A 19,801-nucleotide genomic window follows, 5' to 3' on the forward strand; every position below is an offset into this window, starting at 1 on the left:
TTTCTGAGAATAGTTAGTCCTCTGCTTATTTTTGTTTTCTTGCAAAGCAGTTTCAGAGAAATGGACCAGGAATGAACTAAAATGTTCAGTCTAGTGCCAGAGCAAAAAGCATAGACTCAAGCACATGGAATCATACAGCTTTGCCAAGTTCCATGGATACAGACTAACCTTAGCTTGTATCTGCTTAAAAAGACAATGGAGGGCTTCCCTTGTGGCGCAGTGGTTGAGAGTCCGCCTGCCGATGCAGGAGACATGGGTTCGTGTCCCGGTCTGGGGGGATCCCACATGCTGCGGAGCGGCTGGGCCGGTGAGCCATGGCCGCTGGGCCTGCGCGTCCGGAGCCTGTGCTCCGCAGCGGGAGAGGCCACCGCAGTTAGAGGCCTGCGAACCGCAACAACAAAAAAAAGACAATGGAAGTACATAAATCCATCACTAATCTTTCACTCATTTATTAATTCATTTATTCAATCAATAATCCCTAGCAACAAGTATGGGGGCAGGATTCAGGGGCTGTATGATGGTGAGCAAGACCAACACAGCCCCTGATATTACTGAATCTTACATTTTAGTGGGAGAGGGGGAAATTAGATGAAGGTAGTCAAAAGGTACAAACTTCCAGTTATAAGATAAGTAAGTACTAGGGATATAATGTACGACATGATAAACATAATTAGGACTGTTGTACGTTATGTGTGAAAGCTGTTAAGAGAGTAAACCCTAAGAGTTCTCATCATAAGGAAAAAATATTTTTCTGTTTCTTTAATGTTGTATCGCTATGAGATGATGGATGTTCATTAAACCTATTGTTGTCATCATTTCATGATGTATGTAAGACACATCATTATGTTGTACACCTTCAACTTATACAGTGATATGTGCCAATTATATCTCAATAAAACTACAAAAAAACAATGAAAAACTAATAATCACAAAATTAAGGATACATTTATAACCTGTGATGATGACTACAAAGGGTCTTATGGGAAAACAGTACAGGAGAACCTGATGTAAGCTGTAAAGTCCAGAAGGGCTTCTTTGGAAATGACATTTAACTAAGGCTGGAGGTATGAGTAGGAGCAGAGAGAATGTCTGAGTCAGAGGGAAGATGGGAGAAAGCCCTGAGAAAGGAAATGGTGTGGAGTGTTGGGAGGACCGTGGAAGGCCAGAGTAGTTGAACCAAGTAAGTAAAGGAGCCTGGAATGGAGGAGAGTCCAAGTGTCCAGGAACTCATAGATGTTGGCATTTTTATCCAAGATCAGTGAAGCTTCATTCAAGGATGTTGATCACGGGAATAACCCTCCTGGAGAAATAAATAAAAATGAATGCCATCTTCATGTCCAAGGTAGCCTTATGTCAGGGTTGGAAACACTAGGTTCCATCTCTTTGAGGACATAACTGTATGTGGTCTATACAAACATCAGACATAAAGTTTGAGTCTATGGAATCAAGTACTTTTTATAATATGGTGGTTAAGACTTCAGGTTGTGAAATCAGACTGTCCTGCATCTGCCACTTCCTAAATGCATGACTCTAGGTGAGCTTCTAAACGTATACAATGGGAATAATAATTTGTTGTGAGAACTAAGTGAATAATGCATATAAAAGGTGAACACGGTGTCTGGTACATTATAAGTGATCAAAAATAATAGCTATTATTTCCTGACTCACTGCCGTAGGAAAAGAATGAAATCATCACACAGTGGACCTTAATGCTTCTTACATAAGCTAATGCTGGATACGTTTTTAGGGAGCTAAATTGTACTCAGTGTTTTCAGAGTAATAAGCCAAATACATGAACTGTTCTGAAAACAGATGAAGCCTGACTATTTTGACTAAATATAGAGATAGAGTCTAGACTCTATCTGTTGATAGGGCTTAGGGAAACATAATGAGAATCATCATGCCATAATAGAATAATACGCAAGGCTAAAACAAATCAGAAATTTCACAACACTGATGAAAAACAACTAATTTTATTGATGTCAGAAATACATTATTAGCTGAATCTTCTTACGATCTTATGATGTTTCATGTTGTAACAGCTTCCTAATAGTGTAATCAATTATGTCTTTCTGTTTTGCTACTGAAGCCTTTTCTTTCCTCCACACATAGTTTAGTAAAATTATCAAGTGTCAGATAAAACTCTTTTTCTGTAGTTTTATAATATGCATTTGAAGCACTCATTCTTTGATGCTGTTGGGTATATAGATGAAAGGTCCTTAGAGGTACTCTTTATTCAAAGCCAGAGAACTATTTTCTATAGATTAGTTATTGACTATTTTGCCTGGTATCAAGCCCTGACTACAAATTTGCATAGTGTTAATGAAGTAATTCATGTTGCCAGGAAAGCACCAATATTACTGGATAATACACATGTAAATACATATACAACGCCAGTGTGTTATATGGAAAGGAGATAAGGACAAGCTATAAAATATTGGACTCTGTTCAGCCTCAGGACAGAGAACCAGATTAAATGTTAGAATTGTAGGGCTCCTGTTCGTCCCCAGTAGTGTGGGAAGAAGTGATTGGACTTAACCAATGCTAAGACTGTCTTCGTTTTATACTTCAGTTTTTAGAATCAGGGTGCAGTCCAGGGTCTGGAACACCAGACCAGACTGGAGCCAGTAAAACAAGTGAATCAGGTGAGTTGCATTAGGGCTAAGCTTGGAAACGTTAGTATAGGGAGCACAGTGCAGGTTTGCAGATATCACTGATCACTACCCGTCCGTGGTTAATTTATCACTAGTCTTTGGTAAAATGAGAAAGAGAAAGACAATATAATGAGTTTTTCATAGGATAAATTCTTTAGGGGGGTTTATTCTGAATTTGTGTCCTTCTGCTCTTACATAGCATAATGGTAGCAGAAGATGATTTTTAAAAAATTAATGGTCTTTACTTGGCAAAATAAAGAGTGGATAAGATTATATCAGTCTGCAAAATATTTAAACATTGATATTTGTTTATTTAACTTGTCAAATCTAAAACTCTAGGATCCACTGGTATTGAGAACATGTAACAGTAATGGTCAGGAAGATAGGAAGTCAAACAGGCCTGTTAAGCCAAAAATCTGGAATGCCCATAAAGTCAGATTGTTAAGATATGTACATTGGAAGCACTAAAGGTTGGAACCTGGAGGCTCTGGTGCAATTCAGGCCTACAGGCTTTGGCTGGGACAACAGGCAAAACACTTTATCAACAATACAGCACCATCTTATCAGAGCAGACTCTGGCTCTAGTGCTTGCGTAGGACTCTGGGGCTGCTGTGCCAGGAGCAAATCTATTGCAGAGAGAGATGTGGGTTACAAGGTGCGGGGAAACTAAAATGGGCCTAAGTGACCAGGGAACTCTGGACACTCAGGACAGTTGCTTTTTACCAACTAGTGTAGAAGTCTCTATACTTTAGCAACTGATATGGCCTTATAATTGACTGAATATCATCCCTAGGTGTTTAGAATGGAGCATTCTCCCTTAAAAACCAGCAGGGAGAAAGCCTGAGGGATTTCATAAGCTGGAACTACTATTTAGTATCAGCTCCTTTCCCAGACAGTTTTGTGAACCAGTCCTTAATGTTGAGCCTTACTTGTTTCCAAAGGAAGGTCTGGCTTGCATTTGAACTAACTCCTGTGCTGGAGGATACCGTAGAAGCCAGTTTGATTCCATGATATTAGCCCTGTTCTTATTAACCTAACCATGGATCTAAACTCCCAGACGGACTCTGCCTTTGTAAATCGTGAAGAAGGCCAGCTCAGTTTCCCCATTCTCCTTCCTCTCCAGGTACTAACCATGCTCGGTTTGACCTCATGGTTAATAACAAATAATTTTTTCAATGAATCTTGTTTTTCTTTATTTCTAGAGGAAAAAATGAAGGCACAGGAGAATATGATCTGTCCCAGAGCCATTGGGATATAGCAAGACAATAGACTCCAAGGCCCTCGATTCCCAATGTTTATACTGCCTCCCACCAAGATCATTTTTATATTTAACTCCTCACTTTTCCCAGAACTGTTCACCCTGTAGGAGCCCTCTTTGAAATAAACCACTATAATTGTTCAACTCATGTCCTGATAAAAATGCCCTTCTCTGCAGCAATAAGATAACGTTCTAGAAATTGTACCTATAATCTTTAAAAAGGGAGCCAATGATACTAAATTTACAATCAAATCTCAAATGGTCCTTCATTGTTCTGTGATTGCTGGGTTGGAAACATTCATGGTCTCTTCAAGGAATTATAATGTAGTTATAATATACTTTAATATCCTCAAATAAAAAGTTTAATATCAATGCATTATAATTAAAATGCATTATTAGAGAATCTCTATTTGCTTTTGCTATATCTAACATTTTTAATTGGCAACATGTTGCTATCTCTAATTGCTCTTTCTCAGAATTACTGTATGAGATGAATGAAAATTATGCTTGTGTACATTATCCTTTTTTAATAGGAAAGGAATGGAAATTCAGATGACTTGTTTAGATCACATAAATGAAAGGAAAAGGCTGGGTGTGAGGGACTTCTGCTTCTGGCAATAAGACAACACTAGAAGGCCTGAAAAATCCTAGACATGTTGGATAGTTGACTCAAAGAAAGAAATGAAGACCCTAGGTTCCAGAAATGTAGTGGAAACAGAAGACTAGAGCACTAAGCTGCTGCTGTGAGCTGATGCTGCAGCAGGGTGTGGGGTGAGTGAGGACCTTGCTCTTGGTAAACTAGAAGTCTGGCTTTAATATACACAAGAGGACAGTAGACAAAGGATTGGGCCTGTTTCAGGCTGAATGTTTATGTCCCCCTGAAATTCATATGTTGAAAGCTTATCCCCCAATATGATGGTATTTGGAGATGGGGTATTTGGAGATATTTATGGTTAGATGAGGTCAGGAGGGTAGGGCCTTAGTTTGATCAGATTAGTGTCCTTTTAAGGAGAGACATCAGAGAGCTAGCTCACTGCCTCTCTCTCTCTCTCTCTCTCTCTCTCTTCCTACTCTGCCATATGAGGACACAGCAAGAAGGTAGCCATCTGTAAGCCAGGAAGGGAGCTCTCACCAGAACCTCATCATGCTGACACCCTGATCTTGTACTTCCAATCTCCCCAAATCTGAGAAAGTAAATTTCTGCTGTTTAAGCCCCCCAGTCTATGGCAGCCTGAGTAGACTAATACAGGGATCAAATAAGAAAGAAAGTTGGAACTAGTTCCCACATAAAGCTGATATCCTGAAAAGACTGCATCATAAGTGAAAGGGTGGACTGAGAAACATATTTGTTCCCTAGCAGAGGGAGACAATAGATACATTCATATATGTTTCCACTTTGATTCTGGGTAGAGAAACCAAAACAGAAGCGTTACCTCTGATAATTTAATACCACAAACCTGTGCCTCAAATAGATTTAGGGTTTGAACTTAGCCTACGCAAGAAGGTTAAACTCTCACCTCAGGTTGAGGAATTAATATAAAACTGGCCCTAGGCCAAAAGTACCCCAAGTTCCTGCCCCAAACCAAACACTCTAAAGAAACACTCCCACAATACAGGTCATATGGAGTTCTCATAGGAAAAAATAGTCATGCTAAAGAAGAGAGCTCATGATAAAAAAATTACAGGCCACACAAGGAAAACATTCACTATGAGTGAGAGTGAGCAAAAACAGCAGAATTATCACCCCCAAACTTGAGATAATAGAATGATAATCTGAAGCAGAATATAAATTATGTTTAAAATAATTAAGACATGAAAGAATTGAAACTCTAAGGAACAAGAAAATATGAAAAAATAGTAGATACATTAGATAAAAGGATAAGAAAGAAAAACATAGATAATTTTATTTAAAACTGATGAGTGAACAGTAGATTAGATGTTTGAAGACTGGTGAACTGGCAGCTCTAACTAGGATCTCAAATAGAATGTAGCACTGTGAAATTATGAGATGGAAAAGGAAACAGATTCAGATTTAAGAAACATGGAAGGTAGAAATAGAAGGTCCCCATACACCTATTAGGAGTTCCAGAAGGACAGAATAGGAAAAAGGGGGAAGAAGCACCCTTGAAAGGCTGTGAGAATTTTCCAGAAATGAAGAAATACATGAATGCATAGAATCAAGAACCACATGATTTCCAAAAACAATAAATAAAAAAGAAATCTACACCTAAATACATCACAGTGCAGCTGTAGAACCTAAAATCTTAAAAGCAGCAACAAACAAGAGACACTTAACCAACAAAGGCACAAAAATTACACAAAAACAAAAATGTGTCAATAGCAAAAACACAGATCAGAAAACAGTGGAATAATACATTCAAAGTGTTAAGGGAAACTAACTATCAACCTATATCTGTATACTCAGCTAAATTGTTATTTGAGAATCTATTTCAAGCAAAGAACTAGAAAATGTTATCGCTTAAAGACCTTGCTAAAAAGAACTACTAAATGATATACTTTATAAAGAAATCAGTTGAATTCATACAGAAGGAGTGGGATAAAAGAAACAGTAATGAAAATTACATTCATAAACATGTGGATATATCTAAGCATCAGCAATGACAATAGTGACAAATTTAAGGATACAAAAACAAAGCAAAACAGAAATACTAGAAAACTATAGAATGCAAACCCCCCCTCCAAGTTTGAAGTTAAAGCATTCTAAGACCCTTTTAATTTTCAGAAGGGAGTAAATATTGACTGAGTTTAGATATTGCTATGTAAATAATTCATGTTAATAGTTTAAAGATATCACTAAAGGATGAGAAATAGAATGTATAACTTTTAAATCAGGGGCAGTGATAAAGAAAACTATCAATTAAGTAGACTCCTGAAAAGGATAAGAAGAAACAAAAAAATATGCTAAATAGAATGCATATGGTGGAAGAAATCAATCCATGTATATCCATAATCATAATAAATGTAAATAAATTAAATTCACTTGTTAAAAGAAAAAGTGGGTTTTTAAAAAATCAGCTCCACTGCTTATAAGAGATGCAGTTAAAATATGACATAAAAAAGCTGAAATTAGAAGGGAAAAGTCATTCTAGGAGAATGCTAACCAAAAGAAAGCTGGTATCACTGTAATATATCTGACAAAATAGTTTTTAAGTAAAATTTAAAATGTATATATTAGGGGAAAAAGCACACTATATAGTGATAAGGAACAAAAACACCAAGAAGATACAAAAATTCTAAACTTAAAAATAACCCTAAAATAATAAAAATAATTGACAAAATTACAACAAAAAATTGACAAATACATAATCATATTGTAAGACTTTAATGCAATTACTTCTGTAATTCATAAATCAAGCAAATAAAAAATTGTAAAGATTTAGAATGTGTTTCAAGAAATTTAACAAGTTCCATCTAATATACTTATATAGAATTCTATATCCAATAGTTAAAGAACACACATTCTTTTTTTTTTGGAATTTTGAATTTTATTTTATTTATACAGCAGGTTCTTATTAGTCATCAATTTTATACACATCAGTGTATACACGTCAATCCCAATCGCCCAATTCATCACACCCCCACCCCCATCCCCCACCGCTTCCCCCCTTGGTGTCCATACGTTTGTCCTCTACATCTGTGTCTCAGTTTCTGCCCTGCAAACCAGTTCATCTGTACCATTTTTCTAGGTTCCACATATATGCATTAATATATGATATTTGTTTTTCTCTTTCTGACTTACTTCACTCTGTATGACATTCTCTAGATTCATCCACGTCTCTACATATGACCCAATTTTGTTCCTTTTAATGGCTGAGCAATATTCCATTGTATATATGTACCACATCTTCTTTATCCATTCGTCTGTCAAAGGGCATTTAGGTTGCTTCCATGACCTGGCTATTGTAAGTAGTGCTGCAATGAACATTGGGGTGCATGTGTCTTTTTGAATTATGGTTTTCTCTGGGTACATGCCGAGTAGAAGAACACACATTCTTTTTAAACACTTATACATCATTTACAAAAATTGACCACATAATGGTTTCAAAACAAGTCTTAACAAACACCAGTGGATCTAGATTTCTACATCATGTAGATATTTTAAATCTCAGTGCAGTAAAATGAAAAACAAATAGCCAAAAGACAGTCATCCTTCTCTGTTTAGAAATTTTAAAACGTACTTCTAAATAATTTATGGGTCAATGAAGAGACTGTTATGTCAAAACTTGTGTGTTGGGGCTAACACAGTCTTTTAACTCATTAATTGCATATATTAAGGGAAAAAGACTGAAAATTAAGATCCGTCTGTATAATTTTAGAAGGTAGGGAAAAAAACACAAGTCAGCAGGCAACACAGGAAAGATGAGCTTTCCATTCTTTGTAAATGTGTGGTAGTGACTTACCCCTAATTGACAACTGAAGGCACTTGACCCATACCTACACTACTCAATGGTTAAACACTCAAGTTAAACTGCCTTCAAATTCTGGTTCTATCATTTATGAGCTATGTGGCTATGGGCACACTGACTTCCATTGGCCTCAGTTTTCTCATTTGTAAAATAGGAATCATAAAACATGTGAAGCTCTCATCATCCTGGTATTTATTATCCAAGATTTTATAGGAAAATAAAATGTGTCATAATATGAAAGTATTGACTAATGAGTTACCTCTTCAACTGACCTCCCACTCAAGCACTTTGGTCCTTCCCATCAATGTAAGTCAGACCCTCACTGAGTGTACAAAACATCTGCACTTTCAGATAATGGTAATAACCATTAGGAATCATAATGCAAATGACTGTAAAATCAAAATGCAAATGGTACAAATGATGCAAGATGTCATGATGTCAATAAAAGTGGAAAAATATTTGAATTACACACAAAGCCACAGACAAATAATTGGCAGAGTTAAAAACATGTTAACACTCCATGGGGGAAAATAAAAATTAACCAGAACAATAATATGATAGGTATTTCAAAGAAGAATAATTTTGATATCAAAGTTCTGAGGAAATTCATGAAAAACTGAAATAATTTTGCAAAATCAACCCTCTTTACGATCATGCTGAAAATATAAATATAAAGTGAAGAATATTGTATTACGCAATCATGTAGTTTTCTTGGAAAAATATGTCTTTCCCCCAAAAAACCCATTTGAATTATTCTTTCTTAGTTTTAAGAATTAGTGCAAACTTAGTTATAATATATATGTGTTGTTGACGAAGGATAGCTAAACGTTTGTCATAATGTTAATCATTTTTAAAGATAATATTCTAATCACTTCCCCCCTGTAATTTGCCATGAAATCATAAATTCCACTTCAACTGAGATCTTTTAACTGGTTTTTCCCAGCATCAATTATATTTTGATAAGAAGGACCTCATGAACCTACATAGGAGGTAATTGTGAACCTTAATTAAGATAATTTATGTAATTACAATGTGCCTGGCCTATAGTAAGCATTCAATAAATATTAGTAATTAACTATCCTGTGCTAAGTCATCAAAACTTTAAAGACCTCCATGCAGACTCTCAATGTACTTTTTCAACATTGTTGCCCAATATTGTCCTTCATAAACTTCAGATCTTGTCCAAACTAAACTCTTCTCCATCTTCCACACATCAACACAGTCCATCTCATATTCTTTCTTTGCCCCGAATATCTTTTCCCAAAATCTGCACATCTAGATTTTTCAAGGTTCAGCTTAAACACAACTTCTTGCAAAAGTTCTTTGCTAGCACTCCACTTGGAAACAATCTCTTCTTCCTTTGTATTATGTATTCTCATAGTAAAATGTATACCTCTGGGGTGGCACTTACCACATTTTCTCAAAAGGGGTTATTGATGTCTTGATTCCCTTACTCGACTGCAGTCTCTATTAAGAGCAGGTCCCATGTTTGAGTTATTTTATTCTCATAGCACCTTGAACTTTGATTGGCACATTATATCCATTCGTCTACCCATTCATCCACAGACATTTATGGAATGCCAAAAATAGTTTTTAATTACTGTGTATTCATTGAGTGAATGAATTTAAGATAGAGCAGTTTATTAAGTAAGCATAATAGGAAATTTTCTTTTGATACTTGCCTGCAAGATCTCTTCCCAATCTTTTCTACACTATGAGAACATACGGTATCCTGGATATGTATCGTTCCAGAGATGCACTTGAGGGAGTAGCATGTGTATTCATTACATCACATATAACCTTTTCAGGTTTACAATCAATCTTGCTTGGAAGCCTGGTGTCATTTAAAAAGTACAGCAGTGTGCTGGAAGGAGAGACGATCTGAGCTGAGTACAGTCTGTGAATCCAAATACCCTATTTAAAAGTCCAAATATGAAGAAAAGATGTACTAAACACAAAATTTTCCTTCCAAGTGATTGAAAAGGGACGGTACATTGACGCTTTGTTGGGTTTCGATGCATTGATTTTCTCACTACCTATTTTTCTCAGGTTTGTCAGGTACTTAAGAGTCTATTTCACGTTGCCGGTAGACTCCTTTTCCCATGTTTCTTAAAACTATTTATGATTAAATCACCCACATTGCTTCCAGGCTCTAATGATTCTCCTCCTGCTAAACCTGGTTTTTTTCTTTACTTTATTCTGTTTCTCACATCTTTATTTTCCATTACACTGCTTGTTTTCCCTATCCCCATCAATTTTTCTGTTTTTTCAGTCTCTGTACATTTTCATATTTGTTCATCTATTTGTTTATTCATTTAACATACAGTTACTGGGCACCTTCCAGCATCAAAGAGTGCTCTGGTCAGAGTCCGTGTCCCTATGCTTAGGGAGATTGCAGTCTAAAGTGGTGATGGGAGACTGGGGAATGTAATTTCACATGACATAACGAGGAAGCACAGGGTACCACTGTGCATTTAATTGTGTAGGCATCTCTACCAAAATGCTGAAGAAGTACATTAATTATGGAGTAAATTTGATAGCTAAGAACTCTTAGAAAAATTGGTATTAAACTGGGATTTTAAGTCAACGATTGGTGAAAAGAGGAATTCCAGGTATACCAAGTAGAATAGCAAAGGCAGCAGGGATGTCAATTGCAAACAGGCTTAGATGGACATTATTTCTCAGTGTTGTCTATGGACCAACTGCATCAGAATCATCTAGAATGCTTAAAACATATATGGACCTTGCCTTTAAATCTATTGACCTGGAGTCTCTGAAAGTAGGTAAAATCTGTCTGTAGCAAGCACCTTGGATTATGTATAGGCATGGCAAAGTTGGAAAGCATTATATAGCGTAAGGGAGCACTTATCTCTATACTACACAATTTAGCTGGGCACTTGACTGCCTAAAGACTATTTTCCCCAGCTTCTCTTGCAGTTCTGTGTGTCCATGACTTTAGGTTCTGAATGATGGATGCTAATGGAAGTGATATGTGTATCTTTGGAGAAATGTTCTAAAGAGACAGTATGCCTTTCTTATTTTTTTTTTTTAGATTTTTTTAACATCGTTATTGGAGTATAATTGCTTTACAATGGTGTGTTAGTTTCTTCCTTATAATAAAGTGAATCAGCTATACATATACATATATCCCCATATCCCCTCCCTCTTGTGTCTCCCTCCCACCCTCCCTATCCCACCCCTCTAGGTGGTCACAAAGCACTGAGCTGATCTCCCTGTGCCATGTGGCTGCTTCCCACTAGCTATCTATTTTACATTTGGTAGTGTATTATATGTCCATGCCACTCTCTCACTTCGTCCCAGCTTATCCTTCCCCCTCCCTGTGTCCTCAAGTCCATTCTCTACGTCTACGTCTTTATTCCTGTCCTGCCCTTCCTTCCTGCTGATAGAATGTGGATGAAATGGCTGAGACACTGGCAGCTGACATAGACCATGAGATAAATTTGGGAATGGAAACATACATGACATGAGAACAAGATAGAATGCTCTGGGGAATTGAAACAATGGAAGCCATTCTGGACTGAACTATCCCCAACTTCTTAGACTTGAATGAAAAATATACTTCTGTCTTATTTAAGCCAATGCTCTTGGGGGGTTTTAGCATCATAGTCCTAACTAATATTCTACTGCAATCTGCGAATCCTCCTTCCTTCCTAATGGTGTTCAAGTGATTATTTTTTGCTACTCCTCGAGGCATATAACACTGTTGACCACTCCTCTTCTTTCAAACACTCTCTCCTTTGGACTTAGGTGATACCATATCACCTGGGTTTTTATCCAAACTTTCCTCTGCCTCTATTTATTCCTTAAATCATAGCTCTCAACCATGGCTGTATATTGCAATCACCTGGGAAGTTTTGAAAGAATGTGGTGCCTAGGCCAGAGATTCTGATTTAATTGATGTGGCGTGGGGTCCTGGCATCACGATTCTTTATAAGCTTCCTAGTGACTCTAGCATGCAGCCATGGTTCACAGACACTGCCTTCAGTACTGCTGGGCCTAAGGCCATTGTAGACTCTAAATTCTTATTTTCTGCTTTGCACGTTCACCCAGACCAATCTCATCTGCTCCTAGTTTCAGTAAGCATCTACATACTGATGACTTTCAAACTGATATCTTCTAGACCTCTCTCTTGAACTTCAGACCCATATATGTTACAGCCAATTGGACAGCTCCAATAGATATGCCATTGACAACTCATGATTATTGTATGCAATTTTAATTATTTCTTTACCCTCCCCTAAATAATCTTGTTCCTCTTCCTGTGTTTACTATCTGTGTGAATAGTTATAAGAGTTAGAAATTTCAGCTTCCTCCCCTCTTCCCCTCATTCTCTTAGTGACCCTATATAATCAATTGTTAACACTTAATTTCTACATTTTAACGTCTCTCACCTTCATTCACTTCTCTCCATCTCCACTGCCATTTCCTGGTTAAAGCTACTATTATTTCTTGCCTATACTGGTTTCTCTACGGAGTCTTGCCCCCTTCCAATCCTTCTCTGCAAAGCAGCTGGAGTGAACATTTTAAAACACACACCCAATCATGACACCTCTTTGCTTAGAACCCTTTAGGGGTTCTAAGGGTTCCATCCCTTTGCTTTGGGATGGAAGCCAAATGTCTTTGCCCGGACCTTCAGATCCTTCATGATATACCCCTGCCTTACCTCTCTGAACTCACGGCTCATTATTCCTTTCCACCCTTATGCTACTCTATAGGTATAGGGGATTGTTGGTAGTTTCCTAAATTCTGTGCCCACCCCCCAGTTGTACTAAAACATCCTGCTTTCTTAGCTGATTGACCAAATAGTTCCTAAACTTCCCTGGATGCAAGGAACTGTGTCTTTATTGCCACTTGTTTATGTAGGCTTTTACACAATGTTTGGGTATAGTTGACTCTACAACAAATATTATTGCCTACCTTCTATGTTCTAAATGTCATGGAGCTTACATTGTGGTGGACTCAATTAATATTTATGGGATGAAAAAGATTATTATTTTATATATGGGCTCGGAGAAGTTTGATAATTTACCAAGCATCACAGAAAAAAAAAAAAATGTGACCAAGGCTATGTTTGAGCCAGGTTTGCTGGCTCCAGATCTCATGCTCTTCCCACACTAACATGTACAACTTCTAAACAAAGATGATTTGTGAAGAGACTATAATAAATATGCCATTTAAAGCAAACCCCTCTAGTACTTTAAAGTATTTTCTAGCTTGTCATGGATTTCCTGTTTTTTCTAATTAGTCTGTGACCACTAACTTGCTTATAAAACAGCATTCTGAGGTTGTGTTCATCTAAAAGCAAAACAGTTGGTCAATTAAACCAATTTGGTAAAAAAGAAATAAATTTCTTGGAGGGACACCAGTTTTCTTTTTAAATAGTTAATTTGGCATCAATGTGGGCATAGCCTTACACTCCAGGAATGTTTTCTCCTCTTTCCATTTGGACTTGGAATTTGAAAGTGTGGCTTTTCTTGTGCTTTGCTTCCTCAAGTTACACAAAAGATGAACAAGGTCACAAGGACAGGCAGCTATAGGAACTAGATAAGTAAAGCAAACAAGTGGAGATGGTTCTGTGTAATAAATACAACAGCATATACATGATGATAAATGTATGTTGTGGTGATTTTGAAAAGAAATGCAAGACAATGTGGATGGAGGGAAGAGATGAGTGCAGAAATGGTTGACCAAAAAGAAAGAAAGAAAGGAAGACCATATTCTGGGGAAGAGAACAGATGAAATAGAAAAATTTCAGTGGATTCTACTTATGCTCAGTTCAGGATAAAGAGAAAACCTTATCTTGGGGTGGCAAGGTGACTACAGCAACCATCTTGCACTGGAGCCTGGGACTGAGTATATTCACTCTATAAGGAATTTCCTGTACAGGTTGAGGAGAAGCAGAGGAAAGGGTAGAAAAATCCACTCCTAAGTGGAATGAGTCATGTATGAAGCTCATTCTCAAACTTCCATGCAAGCTGTTTGCCCCAGAGTCACACCATTGGTGGTGACCATCAATATCTGGGAGAACAGCAACCCCAGATCAAGAAGGCATCATTGTCCTTTAGCACAGGGGCTGAGGGGTAGACCGAACCTAGATGCTTCCCAGAGGTCTCCTTTACCTAGAGGCAAGGCCTCAGAAATCTGAAAGGTAAAATGAAATATCTACGTGGACTTATCAAAAAAATCATTTTTTCTTTTAGCCAAATGGGTTTGGTTTTCTGACACTTTCAATCGAAAAAGCTAGGGCTTTTTCAGTTGCCTCTAAAACTTATAAAAGATTGTTCAATCTTGCTCAAAACAAGAGAAACAAATTGAAATGGAAAGACATGCCATTTTTCAACTATAAGATTAAAAAATCCAGACATTCAATAGCATGCTATGTTGGACCTGCTGTGAGGAAGTAGGTACCCTTATACATTACTGATGAAGTATAACGTGTTTGCAATGTTTACAAAGGGCAATGTGGGACTACTTGTTAAAATTAAAAATGTGTGAACTTTTGCCCCAGCAAATCCACTTCTAGACATTTATTCTATTAATATATTTTCACATCTGAAAAACATCATATGATGAAGATATTCATTACAGTATTATTTGTAACAATAAGAGATATGAATCAACCTCTTGAGAAATATGAATCAGCCCATCAAGAGGTTAAATAAAGTATGGTACCTCCATACGGTGGAACACTGTAAAGATGTTTTTAAAAATTCTAGAATTTTTATTTTGACGTGTTATATTTCTAAGGTACGTTGTTTTGCCAATCAAAACATATATATGTTTTGCCATATATATTCATATATATGTAAATCTCTGGAAGGATATGCGTGAAGCTAATGAGTCATTACATATTTGAGAAGCAGGCATGGGAATTTAGCATATGGGGGACAAGGTTAGAAGGGAGAATTTTTTTTACTGAATATTCCTTTATTCTTTTTATTTGGGAGCCATATAAATATATTACTTATTCAAAACTTTGGTAACTTCCTTTTAAAGAAAATAATAGCATCCTAACTAATTCATCGGAACAAGGATGTGTGTAGAGATTCTGGCAGTGAACTGTTGATGATATATATTGTCCTATCTTCCACTTTCTTCTTCCACTTTCTAGAATTTCTGGTCTATTGCAGTTCTGAAAGATCAGGGCTGCAGTGCCCAAAAGAAATATTCCTTGATTAAGATGGCCCCTACAGGACAAACAGAGAATTTTTTGTTACTTTGTTCCCCCTTTAAAGGGAGAAGAGTTTAGAACTTATGCTTGGGGTTTCTCTTTGCTGTTGCTAGAAATAAAATTTTGATAATTACTGATGTAAGCACTGCAAACAAAGCCATTTTATAGAGAGCAGATGGAGATGGCAGTGTGCTGAAGAAGAAAATATACCTGGATTCTGATGCTCTCCTTGTCACTCATGCCAAAAGTCCCTAACCTCTTCAAGCCTTAGTTTCCTCGCTTGTAGATAATATTACCTCCTTTATAAATGTGTTGCTTTTTAAAGCTTGCACCTGCTACAGGTCAGTGATGTCCAACCCCTAAAACAATCTCAGGTCCCCCAAACTCACTCCAACAGGAACTGAGCTCAACAAAGACCACATCAAACAAAGAAAAGCTTTCTAGAATAAAGAACCAGAATGGCCAGATTATCTCATTAAGGCACTCTAAGACATAATTTGGGTAATATTCTAGTTATCACTATTGTGTTTCCCATTTTCTGCATTTACAATGGAGTTTTTAATCATAATTATATTGTCCTTTCTCTGTCAGTGAATAGTCTGGGTATTTCTTGAGGGTGATTGATATTACGATTTACTATAAATTGCTATAATATTTTATGTACAGTAAATATAATTATTCACTATAAATTACTATAATTCTTGGGAGGAGCCAAGCCTAGATCCGACCAAGAATGCATATGACCTAGATATCCTAGATGTGAAAATTAGGTTGCCTTCCTCTAGCAGGGGGATGAGTGATTTAGATTTTTCTGTAGATATGAGCATTTCTTAAGATGTGTATATGGGAAGAAGGATAAGCATGGACATGCTGCATACCCATTTCAGTACTCATTCATTTTCCTTTTTGTTGTACAACTCCAGTCTTCCTCAAGATAGGCATAACCCTAATCTCTGAACCTTAACCCTAAACTTCAATCCACATAGTGTGAGTAAAGTTGACTCTATCTCTGGCTCAAAAAGAAAAATTGACTCAGACCTGGACCATCAGAGCACTGTAATCTTTACACCCAAGAATATGAACATATAATCCAATTCAACTTAATAATAAGTGGATCTGGTCCAGAACTTTTTTTTTTTTTGCAGTACGCGGGCCTCCCACTGAATACACTGAAGACCCAGTGTATTTAGTAGAGAGTTTTTCACTTGCAAGGTTAGAAATCCCAGCTCACGGAAACTGAAGCAAAAGGAAGAAATTCGTTATTCACATAACTGGACATGGATGTTCTAGGATTTCGAGATCTCTCTCTCTCTCCCTCTCCCCCAGCCCTCCCCCGCCCTAGCTCCTCTCTGTCTTAGACAGGCTTCTTTCATGTGGTGACCCCTGGCAGTTTCATACTTATAACCTCACAGCTCCAAGTTTAGCAAAAAGTTCTGGACCAGGGCTTCGCTGGTGGCGCAGTGGTTGAGAGTCTGCCTGCCGATGCAGGGGACACGGGTTCGTGCCCCGGTCCAGGAGGATCCCACGTACCGTGGAGCGGCTGGGCCCGTGAGCCATGGCCGCTGGGCCTGCACGTCTGGAGCCTGTGCTCCGCAACGGGAGAGGCCACAACACTGAGAAGCCTGCGTACTGCAAAAAAAAAAAAAAGAATGAGGAATTTCTTTTTGGGCTAATACAAACTTATCTTCAACATATGTTAAGAAAAATATTTTAAGTGCAGACATTTGTGTAATATATATAAACAGGCAGGAGAAAGGAAGTGTCTTTTCATATTTGCTTGTATGTGTATGGATGTCTCAGGAAAGAGAAAAAATACTGAGAGGAGTAGTTATCCATGAGGAAGGGGCAGTGGAACATGAGATTTAGGAGACAAGATTGGGAGGGAGATTTTATCACTGTATACCTTTTATTTTACTGTATTAAAAAAAATTTGGAACTACACAAACTCTTCACAAATGTTTTCAATGCATATTTTTTAGAAAGGTACAATAACAACACAGCAGAGTTCCGGAATTCTAAATTATATGTGAGGTGCCAGCGTGAAATGTCAGTCGCATAAATTGAAAGAGCAGGTTTTCTTCCACCTTCTAGAATTTCAGCTTTAAAGAGACCTGTGCTACACAGCTGAAAAGAGATATCCCATGGTAATGGTGGCACCTACAGGACACATCCGGAACCTTTCATTTGTTTTTTTCTTTCTTTTTTTTTATTCTGAGAGTTCGTGGTGGAGCATGAATGGAGGTGGTGATTGATCTTCCCTTGGAGTTCCTGAACAAAAGCAGTTTGCTAATCACTGTATATTTACTGTCAGATACACATGGATACAAATACTGTCCCTATCATTTACTGTCTGCATAGCTTTAGGCAAAGGCACTTATATCTTTTAAAAGCCATAGTTTCTTCACTTGTAAAATGTGGATGATTGTGACCTTGTTATATTGTTGCTTACTAATATTTTAAGTGAATTGTGTCACCTAAGGTATATCAGTGCTGCCCTCCAAATGGCCTGTGGTTGCTCAATGCCTAAGACAACCCCAGGCCTCTGAACCTGCATCAACAGAAAGTTAGATGCTAAATAAATACAGCCCACAGAAGAGGCTATGGGAATGCAGTCCTCGAGCCTCCCTGGCCAGCAAAGGAAGGGAGACTGGAGAGAGGGAGATTGAGAGAGGGGAAGAGTGAGAGAAAGAGAGAGAAAGCAAGTGAGGGCACCATTTGAATCCTTGTGTCCAGGCATACTGGAAACTCTCAATTTATCCCTGATTTTTCAGTTGTAAAGACAATAAATCCCTTTCTCTAAAGCCAGATTGAGGAGTTTTTGTTTTTGTTTTGCTTGTAATTGAAAGACCCCTAATCATTTCTAATGCTGCATATTAAAAGTTGCTCAACCTCACTCATAATAAAACTATGAATTTAAAGTGAGATAGCATTTTCCACCAATTATATTGACAAAAATTAAATTAAAATTGATCACATACTATGTTGGCTGAACTGTGAGGAAATATTTTATTTTACTAGTGAGGATGTGTTTAATCATCCCTAAAGAAGGTAAAAATCTATTTGTTAAACTGCAAATACATGTATCTTTGACCCAGTAATAACACTATTGTGTACTTTGTCCCACAGATATATATCCTCGCCTGCAAAATGAGGCATGGACAAGGTTATTCACTGCAGCATTGTTTGGAAATTCAAACAATAAGAATCAAACTAAATGTTCCTCAAGGGAGAATCAGTTTCATCCACACAGTGGAGGACTCTCTCTTAAAAGGAATAAATTTCTTTAGGAATTGATAATGGAAATCTCTCCATAATATATAGCTATGTAGAAGAAAAGAAAAAAAAAGGAACAGAAGAATGTGAATACGTGGCATTAAAAAGGGAGGGGAAAGAAATCTATGTTCATAGTTGCATACATATTAAAATCTCTAGAAGAATAGACAAAAAAAGAATACAATCATAAATGCTATGTAGAGGAAATTGGTGGATAAGAGACAGGGATAGAGGGAGATTTTTTTCAAATAAGATTTTTATGTACATTAAAAATTTTGAAACCTATAAATGTATAAGCTATTCAAAAATGAACTAAATATAATTTCAGGAGAAGGGAACCCTAACATATGTTGGAGCTATAGAACTCTAAACTCGTGAGTGGGGGTCCTTAGACTGAATTGTATGTAGACTGGACTCCATCTTCTAGAATTTCTGATTCTTTCCAGCCTTAAGAGATCAGGCTGCAGGGCTGGAAAGAAATACCCTGTGGTTAGTAGCGGCACCTACAGGAAAAACAGAATATTTCAGTTTGTTTCTTTGTGCTTTCTGGGAGGAGGAGGGGATGGGTGGGAGAATATCAGAATAGTTTAACAGGGCACAGGGCAGGAATGGTGATTTTTCTCATCAGAGTTGCTAGTTATTGTGAGCATAATTTGTCATATAAGCATATTGAAAGCTTAGACTTAAGAGCTGGTTACAGATAGTGGGTTTGTCACTCACTCTTTGATCCTCCCCGGCTGTATGGCTGTTGGTAACAGCACTTAACATCTCTGAGCCATAGTATTTAGTCTTGTAAAACAAGAAATATGCTATATATATATCGCAGGTTAATGCCTCATGGTGTTTTTAAAATTTATTTTATTGAAGTACGGTTGATTTACAATATTGTGTTAATTTTTTCACAGCAAAGTGATTCCATTATACATATATATATTCTTTTTCATATTCTTTTCCATTATGGTTTATTACAGAATATTGTGTATCATTCCCTGTGCTA

General features: G+C 37.2%; 1 protein-coding gene across 1 annotated transcript in view; it reads left to right on the forward strand.

Annotated features, from left to right (window-relative positions):
• ASB4 (ankyrin repeat and SOCS box containing 4) overlaps positions 1-5,582 on the forward strand; it is a 213,343-nt gene extending 207,761 nt beyond the window's left edge. The window contains exon 5 of the mRNA XM_032642809.1: positions 4,446-5,582. Within this exon, the coding sequence (XP_032498700.1) occupies positions 4,446-4,490 (45 nt within the window). The 3' untranslated portion in view covers positions 4,491-5,582. The remainder of the gene's footprint in view (positions 1-4,445) is intronic.
• The last annotated feature ends 14,219 nt before the right edge of the window (positions 5,583-19,801 follow it).

Source organism: Phocoena sinus, chromosome 9, assembly GCF_008692025.1.
Source record: "Phocoena sinus isolate mPhoSin1 chromosome 9, mPhoSin1.pri, whole genome shotgun sequence".
NCBI lineage: Eukaryota > Metazoa > Chordata > Mammalia > Artiodactyla > Phocoenidae > Phocoena > Phocoena sinus.